This window comes from Mesoplodon densirostris, chromosome 8, assembly GCF_025265405.1.
Source record: "Mesoplodon densirostris isolate mMesDen1 chromosome 8, mMesDen1 primary haplotype, whole genome shotgun sequence".
Classification (NCBI taxonomy): Eukaryota; Metazoa; Chordata; class Mammalia; order Artiodactyla; family Ziphiidae; genus Mesoplodon; species Mesoplodon densirostris.
The window spans coordinates 41,023,811-41,050,491 of NC_082668.1; the positions used below are offsets into that span (position 1 = coordinate 41,023,811).

General features: G+C 38.2%; 1 protein-coding gene across 7 annotated transcripts in view; it reads left to right on the plus strand.

Annotated features, from left to right (window-relative positions):
• Nucleotides 1-26,681, plus strand: part of HECW2 (HECT, C2 and WW domain containing E3 ubiquitin protein ligase 2) — a 404,779-nt gene that overhangs the window by 342,138 nt on the left and 35,960 nt on the right. For all 7 annotated transcript variants that reach the window (XM_060105711.1, XM_060105717.1, XM_060105714.1 and 4 more), the window contains 4 exons: nucleotides 3,496-3,579; nucleotides 9,943-10,052; nucleotides 19,326-19,446; nucleotides 21,153-21,266. In XM_060105711.1, the coding sequence (XP_059961694.1) occupies nucleotides 3,496-3,579; nucleotides 9,943-10,052; nucleotides 19,326-19,446; nucleotides 21,153-21,266 (429 nt within the window). The remainder of the gene's footprint in view (nucleotides 1-3,495; nucleotides 3,580-9,942; nucleotides 10,053-19,325; nucleotides 19,447-21,152; nucleotides 21,267-26,681) is intronic.

Below are 26,681 nucleotides of genomic sequence, written 5' to 3' on the forward strand. Positions count from 1 at the left end.
ACTGAAGAAAAATACATCATTAAACGTACCCTGTGATGATTCTACCGCCACTTTTCTACTTCTAAACTATATTAAAACTTTTGTTCTTAGAATAAACCATAACATCTTTTTTGCTTTATTTAGCATAAATGCATAATTCACTTCTTAAGTCCATTTATTTTGTTTTCTCTTTAGCCCATGGCAATTTATACATACATTACCTTGTCTCACTTCATCATGATCATTTAATTTGCAAATTAATACTTCCAAAGAAAAGTCTTGTCTTTTTAAATGGCGAAAGAATTGCGTGTGAGTAGCAGACAGGGACTGTTATCATATTTAATATCAAAGCCCTGCTCATCAACACCCTGAAAGTTCACCTCTGATCACTTGGCAACAAGTGTTTTGTAAATGCAAACATGGGAGGTTGAAGTCACTTAGTAATGTTGAGTCATGAATGTTATCTAGATTGTCCACAATAGCTTACTTCATGTTAGCAGTTTTGATCATCAAAGTGAAAACACAGCATTTTAAAATTCTCCAAGAACTCAAGATTATGTCTGTAGATTTCTAGTAGGCAACGATGCCAGTTTAAGAGATACTGACCTGGGGCTTCCATGGTGGCGCAGTGGTTGAGAGTCCGCCTGCTGATGCAGGGGACACGGGTTCGTGCCCCGGTCTGGGAAGATCCCACATGCCGCGGAGCGGCTGGGCCCGTGAACCATGGCCGCTGAGCCTGCGCGTCCGGACTCCCGCCGCAGCGGTGAGAGGCCTGCGTACCGCAAAAAAAAAAAAAAAAGAAGAAAAGAAATACCAGCCTGTAGAATATTGGGCAAGGACCTGATAACCGAGGAGTAGTTCCCGTTTTTTCCCCTTCAGGAAAGATTGGTGACATTTCTGAGGATAGCTACTGACTTCTTTTTCTTCCTCAGCCTTGATCTGCTTTCTTGACAGTCAATAAACCAATGCCTTCTTTGTTTCTGCGTGAAATAACTTCGTGAAGGACTTATTAGAAGAAGAGTGGGTATAAGGTCTAAACAGAGCTCAGTTAAGTGAATGGAATAATTTAAATATTTTCGTGTCATAATGGAATTGCCCATGGACTGTCTCTCTTCCACTGCACCATGAACTCTTTGAGAAAGGGGCTGTGTCTTACACCCAGTTGGATTCCCAGTATGTGGTACCATGCCCAGCACACAGTAGGCACTCAGAAAATGTTTGCTGAATGAACGCATATTAATATAATAAAGTCCTTAGTGGTGTGATGTACATCAGATAACATGCTCCAGTGTCTTGTTCCGGAAGCACATGACCCATCACTTGCCATTGTGATAAATGAGCTGGGCCCATAGAGAACTAGTCTCAGCCTGCCTCTGGTATGTTCTGGCCCAAAGAATCAGACCAGTTGCCTTCACTGCCTCATTAGGTAATATCTGGAAAATGATGAAAAGTTTCCCAATTGGCATGTTTACGCTGGTGTCTTTCCCTTTCCTTCCCTCACCCTGTCATCCTTCTGGCTCAGGAAGCTATGATCTGTTCCTTGTTCACAGGCTATCACAGGATACATACAAGCCATAGTCCGGAGCATGCTATCTTTTTCATCACTCAACCCCTTCTGTGTGGGTCCAGTTAAAGGAGTGGAGGAGAGTGCTCAGCCCGTTTCTTTTCTCGTTGTGTTCAGTTTGCCTCGTTCATTGTAGTGATAGACTGAGGAGATAAACTGTATATTTATTGGAGACAGCTTTTGATTCTTCAAGATCAAAACATATTGTTACTGACCCTTACAAGAGTACTTCTTTGGTCAAGTTCATTTTTCCTCCAAGATAACTTTTCTCTAATTTAGCTTTCTTTAAACTAACTTTTACATCTCTTATCAAAAAGCCATTTACCAGATAATGGGCCTTGGTTTCTGTCATGTGCTTCAGACATATGATTGTAACACTCGAGGAAAAATGTTCTGCTTGATTTGAGACTTCAGACTGAAATAACCTTAAGCAGAGAGGAGAGGCTGGACTTTCTCTTCTGAATAGTTTCTTTATATATATGTCTGCCATTCATCTATATGTGTAGCTATATCTGTATCTATATTGCCAGTAGCTAGCTACTATATATAGTATATATAATATAGCTATAGAATAAAATTTCATAATATAAAATTAGATCATATAAAAATTATATAAAACATATAATATTGCTACTGGCAATAAAGGACCAAAAAGAAAAGTTGATAATATCAAAGATTAGGTGCATCATATGCTAACAGGTTATGTAAAATGGATCTAGGCAGAAGAAGCCTAGGGCTATACTCTGTTTATCATTCCCAGTAAGCTGTGTGGCTAAGAGCGTATCAGTTGACTTTTCTGTACATTAGGGAATTTTTCATCTCAACAATTAAACCTTGCCTTTCACCTCATTACTTTCAAGCCTGCATGCAATTGAATTAGAATTTGAAATTTGGGAATATAAAATTCATTAGAGCTTTGTGTAAATATCAAACAGGAAAACAAGATACTCTGTGGAAAAGAACTAAATCTAAATAAATACTTACATCAGAGATTGATATTTTATTTCATAGTATACAGGAATCAGAATATATTGTCATTAGCACTTAGAATAAAATTATATGCTTGTGTTGACCCCTATGTTCCTATCAAATGTAATGCTTTCAGTACCATAGTTTATGTTCTTAATTTTGGCCTCATCTTATCAAAATTGATATGGTGTGCTTTGAAATGGCATGATGTAAATGAGGGGAAGCAACCAGGAAAAATTTTACTGAATTTATATTCATACAAAGAATTGAAACTAGCAAAACGATGACTTATCAAACAAACAAAAACTTGTGTTATCACATATAACTATAATAAAATAATGGTCCAGATAACTCACATCGTTGTGTTTGATATGTGTATGTATATGTACATTTGCACAAGTATATGCACAATCTATTTCACCAACTATAGTAACTGAAAATGTTTAGGTTTCAGTTATTTGAGAGGGCCATATGCTTTTATATTGAATATATAATTTATAGATACTACTTGCTTCCAAGTAGGAATGTACTCATTACACATAATGTAGAGGTATATCCTCAGGAAAATAAATGAATATCCCTACACACTCCCTTTTTGGAATAAGAGAGAATCAGCCTGAATGGTCCAGACTGTTGCTTAGATTCAAGCCCACAACAAGGCTTTTAACTCAAAGCAGAAACTGAGTTTTATTGGTTGGATGGTGCTGCTACCCACAGTAGTATTTAGGCAGCAAAAGATGAAAGCAATAAAATAATTTTTTTGGCAGTGTTAGAACTGGGTGATGTTCATGCTCGCAAGGTCCTCCTTGAAGGCAAGGACCACGTTTTTCTTGGTTGTGTATTCCTAGGGCACAGTAGCTGCCATATAATAGTCCCCCCAAAAATGTGTGACCATTGTTTTAAAAAAAAAATGGTACCTAAAGTACTGAGTTATGTCCCAAAAGTCTACTACACATATTTGAGCTGTTTCTTTGCTTGAATAGGGAGAAGATCCAATTTATCCGAACTGAAGGAACCCCAGGATTGGTGCGTCTTTCAAGTGATGCCGACCTTGTTATGTTGCTGAGGTACGTAACTGCTTCTTGAAGTGGGCAGTCTCCTATCATCAGGCGTCGTGGAGCATTTTAGAAAATAACGTGCCAATGTTGGCAGCCTATATTCTTAAAGACTCGTAGGATACTCACATTGAAGGTATAAGATGCTGATTTAGTGATAATTCATTTCTTATCACTGGAATCAGTTTGATTTTGTTCTCACCCTGCTGGCAAAGGAGGTGGTACTGGAGAACGAAAAGTCTGTAGAGGCCGATGAGTAGAATGTCCCATCACAGAAGGGAGCAGGAGGTTATACCTGGCTTGCCTCATCAGAGTAGAAGAGAGGTTGTATTTATATTTATATTTATATTTATATTTTCGTTCAACATTTTTTTCTCGAAAGGTGTTTTGTCCCTGTTTGCTGATTTGACGTTATCTATTTACTTTATGGTTTTGAGAATTTAAGATGGGAAATCAGATAAGAAAGTTGAAATTTGGTCACTGGTACTCACTGCCAACTTGATAGACCTTCCTAATACTGACCAATTATATTTTCTTTTCTGATGGTTAGGTGAGCTTTAGTTTTAAACTTTAGAGTAGCTTAGAATGGCAAATTTTCAAGAGACTTTTTCATTTTTGATATTATCTCTCAAATGTAGGAGATCAGAGTAAAATAATGCTTTGCTGTACCTAGTGACTGGGGCACCTACTACTGTAACCTCCATAGGCTTAAAGGGAAGCCATGCTTGGCCATATCAGCAATGTTTTATTATCTCAAAGTGTTAATAGTCTCATTCATATTATTCATGATAATCTTAACTCTAACCATTTCTACTGTGTGCTCGATAGTTGCCATATTTGTAAAACTAAAGCCAAAAAGTTATTTTCTTTTACTCTGTGGTTGGAGCATAATTCAAAGGGATATAATCACTTTCCATAGTTATTTCACTTCATTTTATCCTGAACAAGATGTATTGGTGGTTGGGCGTCACTTCTCAGCCCAGGTGGTGACCTTCAACTTGTGGTGTTCTGGCAGTTCTGAAAGCAGGATGTAGCATGCTAGATACTCATGAAGACTCTTGGGCAATTAATATGGAGTATGATGTTTCTACCATAGTTTGGTTGTTGATAAAGTAGTAACATTTATTACAGAATTCTGGCTGGGATAGGACTCTTTTGATTCATTCTAGAAGTCTGTGTTTTTTTATTTAAAGAGTTCTACTTTTGGAATTATTAAAAGCAAAAATGATTGCAAAACAGAAATCATGATTATTGTTCACCTGTCCTTAGTTAAATAATCCTTAGATGGTATAGTCCTAAATATTTTGAGTTACAATATAGTTTATAATATTTGTACATTGTTAAACACCACAGTTGGCATGAATTTCTATATGTTATGTGGTTGAATTTTAAAATATTTGAAAACTGATTTATATATAAAGAGCAAGGCTACATTTTTGCCCTTTTGGGAAAATAAGCATGTTTTCTGAAGTTGAGCCTTTGGAGAAGTGTGAGAAATTTACTTACATATAGTAGCTTTATAATTATTACATACAAATGACAAATGATGTTAATTCTAGACTTTTACTTCATTTGGATGAGCAAATAAATAGTTGTATGCTGTGACACAATATATTACATGTGCATGCTTAATAAATAATATTTAATGATTATTGAAACATTTTGGGATATTCTCAGATCTTTATTTTTTATTTTACTTTGGAGTTTGAGTCATTTGAATCAGTAACTATAAACTCAGGCAGTGGGCTTGTTGGATATGTAGATGGAGTCTCTGTTTCTGTTTTTATACTTTGTCTATTTCTTTCTTTTTTGTATTTAAAAATATTTATTTTCTTGGGTGAATTTTGTAGTATGTGAATTACATTTTAATAAAAATATTTTTATTAAAGTATAATTGATTTACAATGCTATATTTATTTTAGGTGTACAACATAATGATTCAATGTTTCTATAGATTATACTCCACTTAAAGTTATTATAAAAATATTGGCTATATTTCCTGTGCTGTACATTATATCCTTGTATCTTATTTAATTTTTACCTATATACATTGTTTATTTCTTAAAAAGGAAAGTCACTCCTGGTACCAATGGACTTGAATATCATCAGCAAGCTGCAATGTAGAAATGATATAGCTCTAGGAAATTGTTCATTTTAAAATAAACCCATGTAAGATTATTTTCCAATATAGCTATTACAAAACTCAAGAATTTGAAAATAACTTTGTTGTATTTGTTATTGGTTATTCTATTTCATGTATTCTGTCACTAACTCAACTAATGTAAGAAGTGTGCCTTTAACAGAGCTTATATAGGAAATGATTGATAAATTTGGCAACATTAGCATTCTTAATTTTATGTAATGAAAGACACCACATATAAAGGCATAAAGAAGGCAACAAACTAGAAGAATATATTCACAACACATAAAACAAAGATATCATGAATACATAAAGCATGCCTTTAAATCAATTGAAAGAAAATAACCCAAAAGAAAAATGGATAAAGAATATAAAAAGGGGCTTCCCTGGTGGTGCAGTGGTTAAGAATCCGCCTGCCAATGCAGGGGACATGGGTTCGAGCCCTGGTCTGGAAAGATCCCACATGACACGGAGTAACTAAGCCCGTGCGCCACAACTACTGAGCCTGCACTCTAGAGCCTCCGAGCCACAGCTACTGAGCCCATGAGCCACAACTACTAAAGCACACGTGCCTAGAGCCTGTGCTCCGCAACAAGAGAAGCGACCGCAATGAGAAGCCCGCGCACCGCAATGAAGAGTTAACCCCCGCTCGCCGCAACTAGAGAAAGCCCGCATGCAGCAATAAAGACCCAACGCAGCCAAAAATAAAAATAAATTAAATAAATAAAATTTTAAAAAAGAATATAAAAAGGCATTTCAAAGGAATTGAAGCATGAATAGCCAATAAACTCATGGAAAGATGCTAGTAATCATAAAATGCAATTTCAAATAATGAGATACTATTTCATACTATTAAATTTGAAAAAATCAAAAAGTCTGGTAATACCAAGTAAGAAGTAGGAACTCCATGTTTTCTGGACTCGATGGATTGCAATTTCTACAACCTCTTTGGAGGACAATTTGACAATATCTTGTACAGTTAAAAAGACATATACACTATGAGTGAGCAACGCTGCTTTTAGCTATCATGGAGCTCAATATCAGAAAAACAAACAATACAATTAAAAATTGGGCAGAAGATCTAAATAGACATTTCACCTAAGAAGACATACAGATGGCCAAGAGGCAAATGAAAAGATGCTCAACATCACTAATTATTAGAGAAATACAAATCAGAACTACAATGAGCTATCACCTCACACCAGTCAGAATGGCCATTATCAAAAAATCTAGAAACAATAAATGCTGGAGAGGGTGTGGTGAAAAAGGAACCCTTCTGCACTGTTGGTGGGAATGTAAATTGATACAGCCACTGTGGAGAACAGCATGGAGGTTCCTTAAAAAACTAAATATAGAACTAACATATGACCCAGCAATCCCACTACTGGGCATATACCCTGAGAAAACCATAATTCAAAAAGAGACATGTACCACAGTGTTCATTGCAGCACTGTTTACAATAGCCAGGACATGGAAGCAACCTAAGTGTCCATCGACAGATGAATGGATGAAGAAGATATGGCACATATGTACAATGGAATATTACTCAGCCATAAAAGGAAACGAAACTGAGTTATTTGCAGTGAGGTGTATGGACATAGAGTCTTCCATACAGAGTGAAATAAGTCAGAAGGAGAAAAACAAATACCGTATGCTAACATATATATATGGAATCTAAAAAAAAAGGTACTGATGAACCTAGTGGCAGGGCAGGAATAAAGACATAGACATAGAAAATGGACTTAAGGATACGGTAAGGGAGGGGGAAGCTGAGGCGAAGTGAGAATAGCATCAACATCTACCGAATGTAAAACAGTTAACTAGTGGGAAGCAGCAACATAGCACAGGGAGATCAACCCAGTGCTTTGCGATGACATAGACATGGGATTAGGAGGGTGGGAGGGAGGCTCAAGAGGGAGGGGATATGGGGATATATGTATGCATATGACTGATTCACTTTGTTGTACAACAGAAACTAACAGTATTGTGAAGCAATTATACTCCAATAAAGATCTATTAAAAAAATATATACACTATGACTGAGCAACTCTGCTTTTAGATACATACCATATTTACACTAAGAAACTGTATTACATGTATACAAGGTGATACATACAGGATAGTCATTGCACCATTATTGATAAAAAGCACACAGTTGGGGAAAAAAGTCAATATTTGTCAAGAAAGGTACGGATAAATAAACTAATACATTAATAGAATGGAATACTACATAGCAGGTAAAAGTAGTAAACTAGACCCTTATATATCAACACAGACAGATACCAGAAATATATTGTTGAATAAAAAAAGTTCAAGAATTCAGTATACTTATAAAGTATTTAAATAATTTTTTAGCAGCACATAAGGCAAAACTGTATATTGTTCGTCTGTACATATGTTGCAAAGTATCAGACTATGGAAGGATATGTTAAAGTCATGATAGAGGCACTCAAAAGGGACTTCATATACATAACATACATACACACAGATATATAGATACATCTATATACAGATATATAGACATCCCTAAGTATGCATGTGTGTTTGAAGCAAAAGTAATAGGGTTAACATGTACTAATCCTGGATGATATGTATTAAGTGTTTTTATGTTATTTGCTATCTCTCCTATATTAAATTTTTCAAGTAAAAAAATTTCTCTCTTGATAAGAACGATTTCTGCATATTGGTTGTATTTAAAGGAAGTAAGTGTCATGGAGCAAAGGACACAGGTATAGATGTTTGAGGAGAGGGTGCTAATTCCTACTTTTCAATTAATTTAGCTATGAATTTCTAGACCTTTATGTTATCAACTGTTTATATGGCATTTTTCCTTAGCAATCAACTTAAAATTCACATTATTTCAATGGTTATTGAGAAAGAGAATTGACTGTTTCAGGGCTTAATTTGGTATTACAAATACAATTACTTATTGCTTCTGTTTCTAAATCTTTTGACTTTTATAGTTTTAAAGTGGAAATATGGCTTAAGAAACTGTGGTCTCTAAAAATGTTTTTGTGATAGCGGTTTATAGTGGTTTAGCAGACGTGTGCAGGTGAATGAAGAACCAGAGAAAGAATTATCAAGTTGTTATTGCATTGCTGTAACCCAGGGTCCCTCAGCCTTAAAAGTATTGACATTTTGGGCTGGATATGTCTTTGTTGCAGGGAGCTATTCTGTGCATTGTAAGATGTTTATCAGCATCCTGGCCTCTACCCATTGGATGCCGAAAGCACCCCGTCTCCCAGTTACGACAACCAAAAACGTCCTCAGACATTGTGCGATGTCCCATAGAGTGTGGGGAATGGCAAAATAAGCTCAGTGGAAAACCAGTGCTATAACCCTTAGGAGTTCTTTCCTTAAATCTTCACAACACTAAACTGTTGCCACTTTTTCTCAATGTTTTTTGAAAACAAGTAGCAGGTTTCTAGATGTGACCAAGTTTGAGGGAAAGCTACTTCTACTCTTAATTTAAAAACACAAGTACTCTTACTTATACTGTTGATTCTATTTTGTCAAGTGTTTGTATATTTGATCATCAGTAGTACATTTCTTTATCATAATAGTTAATGAAAAGTCTAGGATTCCAAGATCTCAGATCCCTGGTTGCTATCTTTTAGGAGAGTATTAGAAACAGAAATTTCAGTATGAAGGAGAAAGAAGACACTAGGTTGAATACCATCAAAATCCTCACATTTGAAAAACATTACAAAGCCAGACTAAATGAGGAAGCTTATTATTTAGCAGTTGTAATTATTTAAGAGGTGTTTTGTTTTATTTTGCTTTTAATTCTCCAATGAAATCCCGAGCTCTTTGAAGGCTGAGACCATGTTGTATGTGTCTTGGAATGAAGGTATGAATATACTTTGTGTATTTACTATGGGTCCTCCATAAACATTGTCTCTTGTGTTTGACTCATATTCCTAGACGTAAAAACCCAGGCTATTTTCAGATGAACGTGCAAACTCAAACTCACTTAAAGTAACAAAATAGAGATCACGCTGTCCAAAGTTGGTAGGAAAACAGGAAAATAACCACAGGTTTCACAAAAGATGCAAGAGCCAACTGTTTTTGTCCCACGAATTACCTGCAGGAGAACGGGGACAGGTGCTTTCTTTGGGACGTGAACTGGACCTCAGATGGAATTGCTCAGAGAGATCGACTTACTCATTGCGGAAACAAGGCATTTACCCACCTCTTTGGCTAAAGTATGCATTTTATTTCTTGTCTTTCCCCAGTTTATTTGAAGAAGAGATAATGTCATATGTGCCTCCACATGCCTTACTCCATCCCAGCTACTGTCAGTCCCCACGTGGCTCTCCTGTGTCCTCTCCCCAGAATTCGCCAGGTGAGTCCACCGGCTGCATGCAGTTTCTCTGAGGAGTGAGCCCTGAAGTCACATGCCCTGTCCTCATAAAGGACAGTAAGGGAACACTTTGGGTACATCTGTACTGTTGGCACAGGTACATATTCTGTGGTACTTCCTGTCTCTTAAAACTGGCTTGTTTCCATGGGGATTTATTTTGACAGGAAAATAATGACATTCCAAAATAGGATAAATGTTAGCAGTATGAAATACTCAGATGTAGAATTTACTTTTCATTATGTTATGTAGTGCCTAATATACCTTGGAATATATTAGGGCACAAAATACTATGTTAGCTGTTTGGATTTAAAAAGTTCTAGTTAGGAGATTGATTGAATGAATAATAAAGAGAAATCTCTATTTTCAAGAAATATTATAGAATTAGAATGAGTTTAATGGTCTTGGATAATTTTTTTTTCCCTTCAGTAGTTACTAACTGCATTAGGTAGGAAGACCAGAGATACATGGGCGGGTAGAACACGCTGATAGATGAAATTAACTAAAAATTTTAAGTTTAAATTCTTTTTGAAAGGGGTATGGTGTGAATGGAGGAATGAATGGATGAATGAATAAATAGTAGATAATGCAGCTTAGCAAATGAGTTATTTTTTTAAGGAAGGTAGTCATGATGTTGACAGAACATCAGCTCTATCTATCCTTATTATAAGCCATATATAGTTCACACTGTAGCAGTTATCAGAATTTAAAACTATTTTAATAGAAATCCAAACTCCGTATGTGTCACTAAAAGCTGCTCTATGTTCTCTGATATATAACACCTGTTTTCATATATTGGTATCATAGTGAAGCTACAGCCTAACTGAATACCACAAACAGAAAAAGGTCTATTAATTTGTTTATTTAATAGAGATTTATTGAGCATCCAGCTATGATCCAAGCCCTGAATTAGACCCTGGTTCTACAAAGATGAATAATACAGTCACTGCCTTTGAAAATACACGGTGGGACAGTAAGTCAACAAGTGACTCCAAAAGCTCTGTGTTTAGTCCCATAATGAAGAAATGTGTGGGAACACAGATGTGGGAACAATTCTTCCTTCAAGATGGGGGTGGGGTGTTTGGGGAAAGGTGAAGATAACAGGTATAAAGGGAAGACTTGAAGAATGATGAATAGGATTTTACCAGGTGGACCAAAGGAACGAGGACATTCTAAGGAGTAGCATGAGCTAAGCCACAGAAGCATGGAAGTAGTTTAGGACAAATTAATAGATACAAGTAAAGGCAAGTTCTCAAAGCTCAGGTTGGAAAGATAGGCTAGAGTTGGTTGGCCACTTTGTACTCCATGTGGAGCCACTGAAAAGTTACAAACCAGGAATATCCTGTTTTATAAAGTTCAGTTTGGTGGCCATGTGGAGGATGTATTAGAAGACGAGAGACTAAAGTTAGAGAAACCACCTGGGAGGCTGTTGCATTAACCCAGGTGACATGATAAGGGCTGGACTAACAGTGATAGAGAAAAGGGAGTTAATTCAAAGGCTATGTTGGATGTAGAGATCCTAGAACTTTAAGTCCAAATAGGGAAGAGTCAAGGCAAATTCTAAGGTTCTCACCACATAGACTGCTAGACAGATGGTAACACCATTTACCAAGAAAGGAAAAAGGTTAGACTGGAGGGGAGAGGTGAAAGGAGGCTGGTTTGAGACATGTTTTGTTGAAGAATCTTTGGGCCATCCAACTGGAGATGGAAACCCAAAGACAACTGAAACAGAGTCTTGGAGCTCAGGGGAGGTTAGCATCTAGGAATACCGGTGTGCTGGCGGCAGTTGAAGCCCATTGGGTAGACAGAGGAAGTAGGGAGGACAGGTCAGTGAAAAGAAGAGAAAATAGGGGATGGTGACATGAGCAACTCCAATATTTAAGGGAGGGGCTGAGGGTGTAAGTGAAAGTGAGAGAGCCAGTGGATTTTGGAAGAGAATTAGGAAAGGCTTTTCGGGGAAGCCATGTTTCAAGAAGGAAGGAGTGGCCAACAGGGCCAGGTGTTCAAAGAAGTCAAGAAGGATGAGGCCTGAGAAGAGGCCATTAGATTTGAAAATCATGAAGTTATATGTGGCCTTTGCCAAAGCAGTTTCTATGAATTAATAGGTCATGAACTGAAATGTTATCAGTTACAGGATGCTAGAAGATGTAAAGTAGAAAACAGGCATGAAAAATATTCTCTTCATGAAATATGGAAGTGAAGCAAAATAAGGCAGTACTTAGAAGGAGAAGAGGAATTAAGGAATGGATTTTAGGATGGGGAAGTTGAGCATGTGTGTGCAGAGGTCAGATAGTGTGGGTGGAAGGAAAGTGGTTTGTTGAATGGGGCAAAGAAGCAGTGGTCAGCACAGCACAGGCCCATGGGAAGGCAGGACACTGGAGGCAAAAGCACAGGTCAACTTTGGAACAAAGTAGGGACACTTATTTTGATGATACAGAATGAAAAGAAAATAAATAATATGGCTCTACGGGTAAGTGTAAAGGTGTAGGGGAAAAATTAATGGAATTCACAGCTGGCCTCGGTCATTTACCAACTGTGTGTGATTTTGGGCAGTTTACTTCCTTTCCTGAATTTGAATTTCTTTCTCCTTAAAATGGGAATGATAGTAATCACCTCCCATGGTTATTTGGAGGAGAATGCCTCACCTGGTACCTAAAACATGTCAAGCATCCAATAAATGTTAGTTTATCCCTTTTTTCTCTCTTTCTGGAAATCTGAGAAGTCTAATTTGTCAATATATGAACCACTAATAACTGATATATATAAATCTATTTCATATTTGCAGAACTGGCTGCCTAGATATTTAATCATTCTGACGGGCCTTAATCTTAGCTAGAACCTACGAGGGGGTTTCAGTGGGTTGTCCCTTCACCTCATGCTTTATGGCTAAAGGAATGAAGCTCTGAGGAGTATTGCTCATCCCAGTCAAAGCTCTCTTTTCCAAACCTGTTCTGTGGCCCCTCCTCCTAGAGAAAAAGTAGATCACCGGATCCTGTCCCTTCTGAGCCCTGCAAAGAAAGGCATGTGCTCTCGGTGATCTGCTGGATCCTTTTGAGACTCTGTGAACATTCTAAATGGTGACTAAGTTTCTTCTTTTCAAGTAGCATCACACATGTACATAAGTAACCCATGGTGGTAATAAATGCATTCTGGAAGCAGATTGAGAGTTAAACGTTTTCCAAAGACATGTCTAACCCAAATATATTTAAATTGCTAGCAGTGTTTGTGGTGGTTTTAATTTTCAGGAAGAATCATCTCCATATTTTTGGCCTACTCTATTTCAGTGGACTTTATTTGATCTTGAAATCGGGATGTACAGCCTGCTATCAATGGAAGTAACTATAACTAATTCCACATGAAACAAGGGCAGGACCAGCGTCATTTACCCTGTGGAGGAATCTTCTGTTTCTTTGAGTAAAATAGCCTCTTCTACCAGTACTCCTAAAGTTCTTATGAAAACATTTCTAACAGATTTTTTCAAGTTGTCTGATCCTCCTTCTTGTGACTAGAATTTCATCCCTTTTAGTGGTCTGAGAATAATATTGGAAAAATTACGACGATCATAAATTTTAATGATCTTCTTTCAGAACACCCAGGAACCTGCTAAACTTTCCATACGTTTCCTCATTCCAAGCCCATTTACATGTCTTTTCAAGTGCAGGAGAGAGAGGGGCTTTGGAAACTTGGACTCGCTGCTTTTTGCAGCTGTTAGAGTCCTCACCTAAGATTTGTCAAAATTTTGGAATGTGAAGGTTTGTTTTTCTAGGACCATTATAATGCCAGTCCCAACCTTAGCTCTGCCAGAAGGAAAAGATCTTTCCAATTACCATATGGTTTATTATGCCGCATATAGGACCCGGAATTTTATTTAAGGACTTTTTGTAGCTGCACATTTCTAGGAATTGAAATGCAAGAACACCTAATTTATCTAATATTGTTGGAGATGTGCTTACTTATGTGAATTTTCCACGTGACCAAAGCTGTGACATTAGACATCTGAGAAATTGTTTAACCCACCATTTGCTGAGACTCTTTCATAAATACATTATACTTCTCCCTGCTTCCCTAGACACAGTACCTTGAGGATATTTCATGGTTTCTGGGGGATCAGCATACAGAGCTGTTGTAACTTGACTAGAACTGGACACTCTGGAAGCCAGTAGAGCACCAGATCACACTCACGAGAAGTAAAACAGCCCAGAGAGCACTGAAGAGCTGTGTGGGTCTTTGCTGGAGGCTGTCTTAAGGGCAGTTATTTCTCTCAACACACAGTGCACCTCCTTTAGGACTTTCTTTTCCCCTCTTTTCCTCCAAAGTCTTAGTATCCCAGCTGCCGCTTATCTCATCTGCTCTTTTCACAAATATTCTCTCTTCCTTGCCCTCCCCTCCCCCTGCCTTTCCTCCTCACTGTCTCTCCCCCTCCATCTCCCCCTCCCTTTCTCTCTCTCTCAGTGTCTCTCTCTCCCTCCTCTCCCTTCCTCCTTCTTTGACTTCCTCCCACCCTCCCTTCTCCCTCTTCCGTCCCTCCCCTTTCCCGCAGTCTCTGAAGCAGCTTTATACTTGTTTTTAGAAAAAGTGTTGTATCCCTTCTCTTTGCTAAGCCCCACAGAGATGATCTAGGAACCAAACAGTACAAATGAAGGATGCTCTCTGGGTAGGTGGGCATGGGGGAGTTATGATTCCAGAGACTGGAGGAAAACCAAGTACTATCTCTATCACAATATACAGGTATTTTTATTTTTGTGTTTTTTGTTGCTGTTACTCTCCCTTGCTTCCCACCCCTAATGCTCTCAGAAGATGCCTGTCACTGGCACGCCCTCCAGCTTTCCCCTTTTAATAAACTGCTTTTAATTTGCCAACATTTGAAAAATCAGATTATCAAATAAATAAATGGTAGGTAAATGGAAGCATCAACAAGGTCAAAACAATGACCTGAGGGCCTTTTATTACTCTTAGAGAATAAAGCAAAAATGCCAGGACTTCCTTGCTTGTGCTTTGTGCCAGCTATTTTTAAGGTTTTGTTTGTTTTTTGGTTTTTTTTCTTAATTTCCATTGTTGATCTATGTTCCAGAAGACAAAGTTTTCCAGAAATTATTATAATGCTTGATAATTTGTTCTCATTCAGTAACAGGGAATTCTTGTTTTAAAAATGTCATAGAGTTTATCTGTTTTAGAAAGTGAACAGAAAAGAAATTCTCTTCTGAGCCATCCCAGTACATAGGCCAGGAACCATGCTGAATTAGGCTGAGCTTCATCCCCCTCCATTGCAGACCAAGAGCAAGTCATCAGAGCATTCTGGGTTCTGGGTGGCACACCCAGCATCAAAAAGACCCAGACTTCTTAGCTGTTTGATGCCAAGGTTTTTCTAGTATCACCTAGAAAAGAAATCCTTTGCCTGGTAGAATTCTTTAGTTTGTATGTGACTGTGCAGTGTTTTAACAGTATGTGGAAATAGTGTAACACTATATGGAAGTACTTTAGGCCTGCCTAGCAATGATTTTTAAAAAGTCTAATATCTGTTACTGAAATTTTTTCCTATAAATAATTAACATAATTCTGACTATCCGTAAAACCAGCCTTTCATTTGATTACTTCCTATATGTAACATTGACCTTTTCGTATCTGACTTCCTTTTTTAAGGCCATAAAGGCTATGTCATTACTCTCTCTATAAGAGAATTATATTCTAGAACTTCACTTACAGTTATGGTTCTTAGTTCTGTGAGCTCAGTCTCCAAGATAATTTTTTATTTCCAAAGTGGAAGTAATATTGTTTCTGCCCTGGATTTTCTTGGCAGCTGCACCTGACTTGCATTAAGAATTTGACAAGGGCCAACAGCATAATTTATTGTAATTTTTAAATCATGATGTAATGTGTAAATGATTTTTTCATAATAGAACTATTGGCAAAAGAATTTTTGCATTTAACAATTTCTGTCTCCAGAGTCTCCATAATTGAATTCCTTTACCTAGAGCTTAAAAGGAGTCAGAGCTAATTTTTATTAAGTGTCTGTATTGATATTGATGGAACGCGTTATGGCATTTGCCACATCCTTTTAAGCATCTCAAATTATATAGCAATAGTATATGTGCTGTTTTTCAAAAGTAATCAACTCTTAAAGAATCGGGTTTCTTTTGAGTCCTGAAAGGTTTTCGGTCTTTTGTTCCTGTTTTTCCTCTTCCCCATCAATGATCACGCTCTTGAAAGCTGTTCATTATGGCTGCTTTCTGAGCTGTCTGGGTTTAGTAGTCTGCAGTTACTCAGACTGCAGCAGCAAAAGCTTTATTCTGCCAGTCTAACTGGACTTGTGCTGCATGGCTCTGTCCCTCAGCCTTCCAAGAGAGGAGCCCAGAGTCCATGCAGATCACGTTCCTTCACGTTGCAAATGATACCTTTCAAATACATGGGAAGTATTCCCCCTGTGTTGGTCCCTGGATGATGCCCAGGTGTTTCATTGGTTACCTTTGACCTTCTTGTGGGAGATAATGGTTCTCAGGCTTGGCTGCACGTTGCAATCATCTGGAGAGCTGCATGACACACTGATGTCTGGGTCTCACCCCCACTGATTCTGATGTCATATGTCCTGGCTGTGGCCTGAATATTGGGATTTTTAAAAGCCCCCTAAGTGATTCTAATGTGCAGTCAAGATTGAGAACCACTGCCTAGGAGTCTTCTGCATCCCAGACCTTTTAAGGTCAAGTTTATTTGTTTCCTTTATGGCATAGCTCTTAGCTCTTTGGGTAAAAGATTCATAACTGTGCCAACAGACCTCTGGACATATTATTCATCAATAACTCATTTTATTAAATTCCATTCCCCAACCTCAGTACATTTCCCCATGTGTTTAGTATTCACAACTATGCAGATAATAGCAATAACAGCTAACATTTACATGGGGCTGCTTATGCAGCCGGCACTGCGTGAAGTGCCATACCACACATACACTAACTCATTTAATCCACAAGTGTGGCCCGGATCTCGCACTGGAACTCCAGTACTATATTTTCAAGTGTCTGCAAGGTATATCCACCTGAACAGCTGTCCTCTCCAGCTTAGTATGTAGAAAGCCTCATATGCTCCTGTCCACCAGCATCATTTCCCATGCTGCTTTAGCATCAGACAGACCTGGCTCAGATCCTAAATCTACTATTCACTGCCATATGACTTCAGTTTCCTTAGTTACAAAGTGGTGATGACAATAATAATACTAATGCCTGCTTCTTAGACTTGTGAGGATTTCCCAAGATCCTCTCTGTAAAGTGAATGGTCCTTAATGCATAGCAGACACAACAAATGACAGCTATTGTTATTGTTTAAAAAGCTTTATATTACCATGAGAGCTTCCTATTCCTCCTCTTCCTTACTTATCTACTCTTACCAATTCTTATTTCACATTGTAAAATTTCCTCTGAGTCACCATAGTCCAGGCTAGTCCTCATCCCCTCAGGCCTCCATTGCTTCAACTACTAACTAGGTCTTTCCTCCTTCCCGCCCTTAATCCACTCTGAAAATCATTTCTGAAATAAAACACCCCTTGTTTGTTATTCCCTTGCTGAAGAACCCATAAAGGCTTCCCACTGCTTGCTGCATCACGCTCACACTTCTCAGCTAGGTTTTTAAAAATTCGTCTCATAATTTCATACCAAACTTCTGACCAATTTAATTTCCTACTTACGTCCTAGCACTCCCCCTCTGCTCTAGGTTAGTGGGGTCTCCTCTGTGTCTTCTGAACCTGCAGGCAATGCTTATTCCACCTCTTGCTGCCCTGCCCCAGTATAGACTGTAGTTCTCCCATGTTTGTAAGGCCTGGTTCCAATAACATCTCCTCCCTGAAGTCTTTTCCATTTTGATCTCTGCTTATCCTCATTTACTGTTACTTTTCTATAACACTGATCTCAGATGCACCCTCACTGAGTGGCAGTGGCACCGTGGAGAGCACGTGCTTCACCTAATGGGCAGCTGCCCTCTGTAGCCCCAGGGAAATGCAAGCCAGTTGTTGCAAGAGTTCCCAACTGATTTTCGCGAGAAATCAGGGCTTTTTTTTCTACTTGAAATCTCCTAATTTTTAAATGTTGGCAGTTAATTTAAAACCTTTAGAACATTGTGTGGCAAACAAAATAGATCTATAGGGCTGGGTATAGCCCCAGGGCTATCGTTTTGTTCCTTCTGCTTTAGAGTTTGTATACCATCTAGTTTAAGACTTAAATATTCTCTAGTTGTTTGATATGTTCTATTTCTGTCTTCCCAACCAAGATATCCACTGCAGCAACCCGACCTTATCCATTCTGAGCGTCTGTTGCTGAACCTAACACAGTATTAGCAAAAAATAATCATCACTTAGTTGGTTCATGCATAAAGATATATTTAAGGAGCTTACATGGTGTGTAATGCACAAGACATCACAATCTTTGTTTTCTGGTTTCTTTGATTGTGTTGTGAAATATTTCTTGGAAACATCCAGTGTTTTTGTCATGGCGCTGATTCCCATATTCATCATCAGTTTTGTATCCCGGCTTGTTGGTTAGTCACCGTGTGACACAAAACCAGATTTTTCTATGGAAAGAGGAACAAACTATGTTGCCTTTATATTTTATTAATGATGCTTGCCGTGGATTGACATGTAATGACATGTAATGACATGACATCTTTAGATAATCTGTAAATAATTACAGTACTTGGCATATATTAAGAATGCAACAAATCACAGTATTTTTACTCTGAATAACCAGGAGACATGTGCCTTCTGCAATTATGGCTGAATTCTGTTTTCAAATCAAGATTATTCTACCCTGTGGTATGAAATGTAATGTTGTAGGTTTTTCATCAAGTATGGAAACTCACTCTTCTTGCTTTGCATACCACATACTTTCACACTATAACTTCCTGTCTAATTGCTGTGATATCATCTCAGCCGCAAGCAAAGATATTCCACCCTGAACAGTTACCATTAGGCCTGAGTAACTGTTTGACTCATATTGATTTGGACTGAAAAGAGGAACGTATTTGACTAACACATGGGCACCACTGTAACTCTTCAAACAGGATTTGAAGGCCACAAAGAAGACATCTTAAGATCCTGGTTAAGCTCTGTGATAGCCTTCGACTTGGAGAGGTGAAAAGTGCAGGGACCTAAAAGTATTGCCTCCTTTTACTTGTTAACTGTGGTCTTAGCCCCATGGTAATATTTTTCATGGTAATGTGATGAATCTAAGGACATCGCACAAATCCACACCCTTGTCTCTTCGTGGTTTGTTGTAGGTACTCAGCGTGCCAATGCCCGTGCTCCAGCCCCTTACAAGCGAGACTTTGAAGCCAAACTAAGAAACTTTTACAGGAAGTTAGAGACTAAAGGATATGGACAAGGCCCAGGGAAATTAAAGTAAGTCAAAATAATACAAACCCCAGGATTTGTAGATGGTGAAAAGATGGGATGCAATTTGGAATGTAGGAAGTGGATTGATCAGGGATGACCAGCCTTCGTTTTAGTCGGCATAGTTATTTTGGCATGTGTGAATTACAGGATCATCTAAAACATAGTTCTTGAATTAAGCACAATTAAACTTAAGGTTTTAAAACAGACAGGAAAGAGACGACCATGTTTCACATAAAAATAAGGCAAAATTAAAAGCTGATTTATTTTGTTCTCCTGAAAAGTACCTCTTTGTTGACTTATTGCACATTCATTAGATATAAGGCTGTCACAGTGTCTTGTATTGCACGTCGCTGTCTCCTGGGCTGACCTGAGTGTAGGACTACTGCTCAGCTCTGTTTCCTTCTGTGAAGTAAGCTTAACTTGTCCAACGGAATATGTCATGAATGCTGTTTCTGCATGTCTTTATCCACCTCCCTTTAAATGGGGAAATTGAAACATCATCATGTTGTTTGGCCTAGAATTATCTGAATTTCCTACTTACCCATACTCCCTTCAGCCCCACCTCCACCCCTGTCCCATGTCCCCACTAGAGATCACTATGCCACTTGAGAGAGAACAGAGGAGGGGGGTCTGACTGCAGAAGCGTCGGGACCCGGGTGTGTGAGAGAACTGCCCAGCCCAACAGGCACACGGCTCACTGCTCCCCATGCAGGTCTTGCTCATCTGAACTCACAGGTTCCCCTTTCATCACCCTCGAAAACATCAACCCTCCCCAAACACCGTACCTCTCTGAGCTTCACTTATTAAGGTCTTGCTGATCAAGCTTTCATACCTTCAACCTCCCTATCATCTCCCTTTCCATTACTATTTGCATTAAGGGCAAATTGACACCTGTTTAAGGGTGACTTAAATTGTCATTGTCACAAGTAGATTAATCAACCACCAGCATCATTCATTTGTACCTATCACTTAGGGAATCTCAAGATTCACTTAATTTTAAACTTAAACCAAGCACAACAGGGCTTCCCTGGTGGCGCAGTGGTTGAAGAGTCCACCTGCCGATGCAGGGGACATGGGTTCGTGCCCTGGTCCGGGAAGATCCCACATGCCGCGGAGCGGCTGGGCCTGTGAGCCATGGCCGCTGAGCCTGCATGTCCGGAGCCTGTGCTCCGCAACGGGAGAGGCCACAACAGTGAGAGGTCCGCGTACTGCAAAAAAAAAAAACAAAAAACTAAGCACAACAGTAAACTCCACTGCTTTGGAGGACACTGAGAATTTTTTTGTCCTTGTTCTCACTGTTATCTTTCTAGGTACTTAAGAATTGAATTCCTAGGTGCATTCAAGCTTAAAACATTACCTCCTAGGGTTGCTCTTCCTTTCCTAAACAAATGTTTTGTGTGTGTGTGTTGTTTTTTAATCATTTTCCTTCTGGGATAAATTGATGTGACCATTCAGAAAGGACTCTTGCATTGGTTTTACAGGTCTTAGGTGGGGTGCTCTATTTACCAATGATTCTCTGGTGTAACTTTTATTAGTGCTATTAAGAGTTACAGACAAATGTGTGCTTTATTGCAGACAGCAATCATAGTAAGCCACTCCACTTTTCCCCTAGTTAATTGTGGTAAGTGGAAATTAAATGGCAAGTGCCCAGTTCTGGAAAGATAAGGATTAGGAAATAATCTGTATTTTTCAAATTGTCTTTTTCTGGACAGGTTAATTATCAGAAGAGATCACTTGCTCGAAGATGCTTTTAATCAGATTATGGGCTACTCCAGAAAAGACCTGCAGAGAAATAAGCTGTACGTCACATTTGTTGGGGAGGAAGGGTGAGTAGCTCAGAGAAGTGGCCTGTGAAGCACAGGCTGTGGCTGCCGGAGGATGTTTCCCCACACTGTCCCCTGCGGTTGCCTGAAACAGGAAATCCTTCTGACGGAAAATGCTGTTCTCATACACTTAAACCTTTCAGTTTTTTTTTTTAAAAGCTTCCTTTGGTTTTTAAATCATTTGACATAGAAATTCTTTGGTAAAAACTCATAACTATAGATCATTTTTGAGAGCAGAAATTTAGTTTCGTTTCTTCTCTCTGTAACTCTTTCTCTCAAAGGGAAAACATGTTTGTTTGTTTGTTTGTTTGTTTTATTGAAGTATAGTTGATTTACAATGTTGTGTTAATTTCTGCTGTACAGCACAGTGATTCAGTTATACATATATGTACATTCTTTTTAAAATTTTTTTCCATTAGTTTATCACGGGATATTGAATATAGTTCCCTGCGCTATACAGTAGGATCTTGTTGTTTATTCATCCTCTATATAATAGTTTGCATCTGCTAACCCCAAGCTCCTCCCACTCTATCCCTCCCTCCCCCCAACCCCACCACCCTGGCAGCCACAAGTCTGTTCTCTATGTCCGTGAGTCTGTTTCTGTTTTGTAGATAAGTTCATTTCTATCATCTTTTAGATTCCACATATAAGTGATATCATATAGTATTTGTCTTTCTCTTTCTGACTTCACTTAGTATGATAATCTCTAGGTCCATCCATGTTGCTACAAATGGCATCGTTTCATTCTTTTTTATGGCTGAGTAGTATTCCATTGTGTGTATATATATATATATATATATATATATATATATATATATATATATATATACCACATCTTCTCTATCCATTCATCTGTCGAAGGACATTTAGGTTGTTTCCATATCTTGGCTATTGTGAATAGTGCTGCTATGAACATGGGGGTGCATGTATATTTTTTGAATTAGAGTTTTGTTTGGGTATATGCCCAGGAGTGGGATTGCTGGATCATATGGCAACTCTATTTTTAGTTTTTGAGGAACCTTCATTACTGATTCCCATAGTGGCTTTACCCATATACATTCCCACCAACAGTGTAAGAGGGTTCAAAACATGGGCTTTGAGATTTGAAAAAGCAAGGAATTGCATTTTAACATCTATGATCTTGTTATGTGCACAGGAATACTAAGTAAATCGTACTTCACCTGTTAAATAAGCTCAGTTTCAGAATCACGAATTAGAAACTGGTGTTTGCTAGAGAGTAGGGGGCATGAGGAGGATGCAGGATGGGCGAAATAGGAGAAGGGGATTAAGAGGCGCAAACTTCCATTTGTAAAATAAATAAGTCACAGGATGTAATGTACAGCAAGGGGAATATAGTCAATAACATTGTAATAACTTTGTATGCTGACAAGATGGTAACTAGACTCACAGTGGTGGCCATCTCACAATGTATCAAATTATGGCATCACTACATTGTATACCTGCAACTAAAATGATATTATATGTCAACTGTACTTCAATTTAAAAAAGATAGAAAAAGAAGAAAAAAAGAAGAATCCTTCTGTTCTACCTGGAAATCTCCCCAGCAGTATCTCTTGGGCCTTTGTTCTTATTTCTCTGTCTCCACTTTTTCTCTTTCTTTGGCACACCTACCAAAATAACTACCTGCCATAAACAGAGTCCAGCCTTCTATGACTCTTCCATGAGTGTGCTCATAGAGATAAAAGTTAGGAAATGAACGAGTAAAGACTCCTACACGGAGTTTATTGCATTCAAATAGGCATAAGGGTGGTTTTATGACTCTTCAGAAGATGACAGCTCTCATGTCTCCTAGACCCCTTACTCTTTCCTCATTTCAGGTTTAGGTTTGGAGTCTCAGCACCTTCTTTGTAGACATCACTAGAGTGAATTTTAAAAATACCACATGATTGTCTGAACTCTGGTTGTCTTCTCTTTCACTCCTTAACTGCTGTTGATTTGGATCATTTTAAGGCTACCCCTCTCAGTCTTGCCCAGGAATAAAGTATATTAGATTATGGAATCGTAGCAATAATATTCAACAAATTCAGCCATTTGGTTTATGGTTGATGAAATGGAGCTGTCAAAGTATAAAATAATTTACATGTGCTAGTAGAACTAGATAATAGTAAAATTGAGATTTAAAATTAGGCCTCTTGTCTTCCATCCAGGATTCTTAGACCAGCACTGAGATTTAGGCAACACTCCTGAACTCTGATCTATCTGAATTTTTTCCTACCCATGGATCTTTTCACTATTCCGGCTAGTGACTGATAACTTCTCTTGTCACATATAGTGTTGTATAGTCTCCCAGCTGTGACTAGATTAAAGTAAAATGTTACATGGGAAAACAATATAATGTGACAAAGTTTGAGAAGCTTGCCTGAGACTTGAGCCTTTTGTTGCTGACAAGCCTTAATGGACTTCTAGCTTTTGTTAGTTGTCTTAAAGATGCAGGTGCGCAATTGAAAATGAAGGCAAATGTTTTTAGCCTAATCACAGGTATGCATGAGATTCCAGGTATTTCCTTACATAACCAGTCTGGTTTGGATGAGAATACTTTTCCTCCCCCAGAACTCCAGCTGCCTTTCTTCTTTGTTGGACCACAGTTTGTTGAGATCTCAGAGATGTAGGCAGGAGTCTTTGGAAACCATGGTACTTAGGTTTGAATAGCACAGCTGCTATCATGCTTGATCATCCTAAAGCTGTCTCCCCATGACCTTGACTGACATCCATTCCTAGCAGGAGGCCCAGGCAGAGTAGGGCCTGAAACTTATTTAATTGCCACTAATGTCCAAATGTTTCCTGCCTCCATTTCTTGTCTTCTTCCTGTAACCCCAGAAGGAAAATAAGAGGGAGGATATTTTGAGGTGTGACCTCAGCCCTCAGGGACAATCTCTTAATCAGGCCCCTCTGCATATGGTTTATTGAAACTGGAATGGGGCCAGATAACTTCTGGTCTCATGGCTTTATCATGTCAGTATCATACATATAGATGATTAAATATAGACTTTATTTTGCTATTAAGGCATTGGGAATACATAATACTATTTTGAAAGATTAACGCAGTATGCTTGCTAAAAAATTGAAACCTCAAAACAACATAAAATTAAGAAGTTATTTTAGCCTTAGTCATCTTACTACATTAAAATTAAAGATCATAACATTTCTTTCTGAATTATAATAAATACCCAAAGAGAAAAGCTACCTAGGTTTTTCTGTGGAATTCTGAAATGGAGCTGAAAGTTTTCTGGTCACTTTTCCTTCATTAATTTTAATGCCCTCAAAATGTGTCATTTTGTGAGTTCTTCATGTCTAGCTCTAGTAATAGGTATTAAAAAACGTATATGCCTAGTGCCCAGATGTTGGCTTGCAATATCATTCTTCAATAAAAAGGACTAGGGCTCCTTGGAGAAATGGGTGATTCTAGGACTGGGGCAGGAAATATACAAGACGGCACCTAAAGCATCTTGTGCCAGAAAGTATAGAGGAGCTCAGACAGCTCACAGTGATGTCAAAGGGACACAAGAACCAACTGAAAGAGCTGCCAGTGGTCAAAAGTGGAATAATTTGAGCAACAAAATAAAGTAGTATTGGATTAGAACCCCAAAGTATAAAATAAATATCTATATGCTGATATAAATAAAATAAATATCTATATACTGATATAAATACACAATTGAATAAATAAATAAATAACAATAGACAAATTTGTGCAGAAGATTTCCAAATAATTCTGCATAATTCCCTGCTCCTTAATTGTGAGTTGCACGTAGTGACTTTCTTCCAAACAGTACAGTATGAAAGGGGGAAAAAGAAGTTAAGTCTACAGTGGAGAAGCCTGACAAACACACAGCCAGGTGATCAAGGCTAAAATCTAAAATCAACAGTGATATATCCTATTGATAGTATGTACCCTTGGTATGATGTGATGAGAATGACACTTTATTGTCTTCCTCCCAAAAACATGTAACACCAGTCTAATCAGGAGAAAACATCAGATAAATCCAAATTGAGGGACATTCTACAAGATTACCTTATCAGTGCCCCTTCAAACTGTCAAGGTCATCAAAAACCAAAAGCATCTAAGAAACTGTCACAGCCAAGATGAACCTAAGGAAACATGGCAATTAAATGTAATGTGGTGTCCTGAATGGGATCCTGGATCAGAAAAGGGACATTAAGCAAAAACGAAACAAATCTGACTAAAGTATGGGTTTTAGTTAATAATGTATCAATATCAGTTCATTAATTGTAACAAATGTACTGTACTTATGTAAGATGTTGATAAGAGGGAAACTTGAGTGTGAGGTATATAAGAATTCTCCCTACTATCTTTGTAACTTTTCTATAAATCAAAAACTAATCTAAAATAGAACGTTTATTAAAGAAAGCATAGAGTCAGGATTTGGGGAGATTGTGAGAATGTTTCCCCCTGAACAACTTTTCTTATTTCTTTGCTGTCTGATGAGTGATTGCCACCAGGGTAATTTTTGGTATGTGTATACTTCCTTTTGCACTTGAGGTCAGGAGAGTAATAAGTATATAGATACAGTTAATTCTGTGGAAGGAATTAGTAGAGGTATTGGTATGTATAGAGTATTATTTTGTGTTGCTAAAGTCAACTTTGTTATCTGTGAGGGAATAATACTTTGCAATTCTTATTGATACCATCTCACTGATTTGTATTTTCTACCTGTCATAATCAGGGTCTTTATTTATAATAGATTAGTGAGGGCATAAAGAGAAAAGGATTTATTTTTAAGAATAATGCGTCTGCCTGTCCTCCAAAAAGGTGTGAAGTAGCAGATTCACTAAGAGACTTCAGCTCTCCTTTAAGATGTTTCTTTGCGTAGGTCTTGACACATGATATATAGGTTGTTCCTGAAATGGAAGAGCTGAGTCAAGAGAAACAATGGGAAATGTTATAGTCATAAGTTTACAGGACGACTACAAATTCCACGTGAGGTAGAATTCACCCCAGAATAGTAGAGATGCCTGTATTCAATTAAAAATACAAAAATGGGGCTTCCCTGGTGGCGCAGTGGTTGAGAGTCCGCCTGCCGATGCAGGGGACACGGGTTTGTGCCCTAGTCCAGGAAGATCCCACATGCCGCCGAGCGGCTGGGCCCGTGAGCCATGGCCGCTGAGCCTGCGCATCCGGAGCCTGTGCTCCGCAACGGGAGAGGCCACGGCAGTGAGAGGCCCGCGTACCGCAAAAAAAAAGAAAAAAAAATACAAAAATATATCTAGAACCTATTAATGTAAATATACTAGTTGACAGCTAATTATTATATCTCGCTAAAATAATGCTGCATGTTATACTTGGCTTTTTTTTGAAAAGCAGACGGTTTCTAAGCAAACCACTGTGGTTTAATTTGGTCAGCGCTCAAGGTTTTGTTCTAGTCATTAAAATTTCCA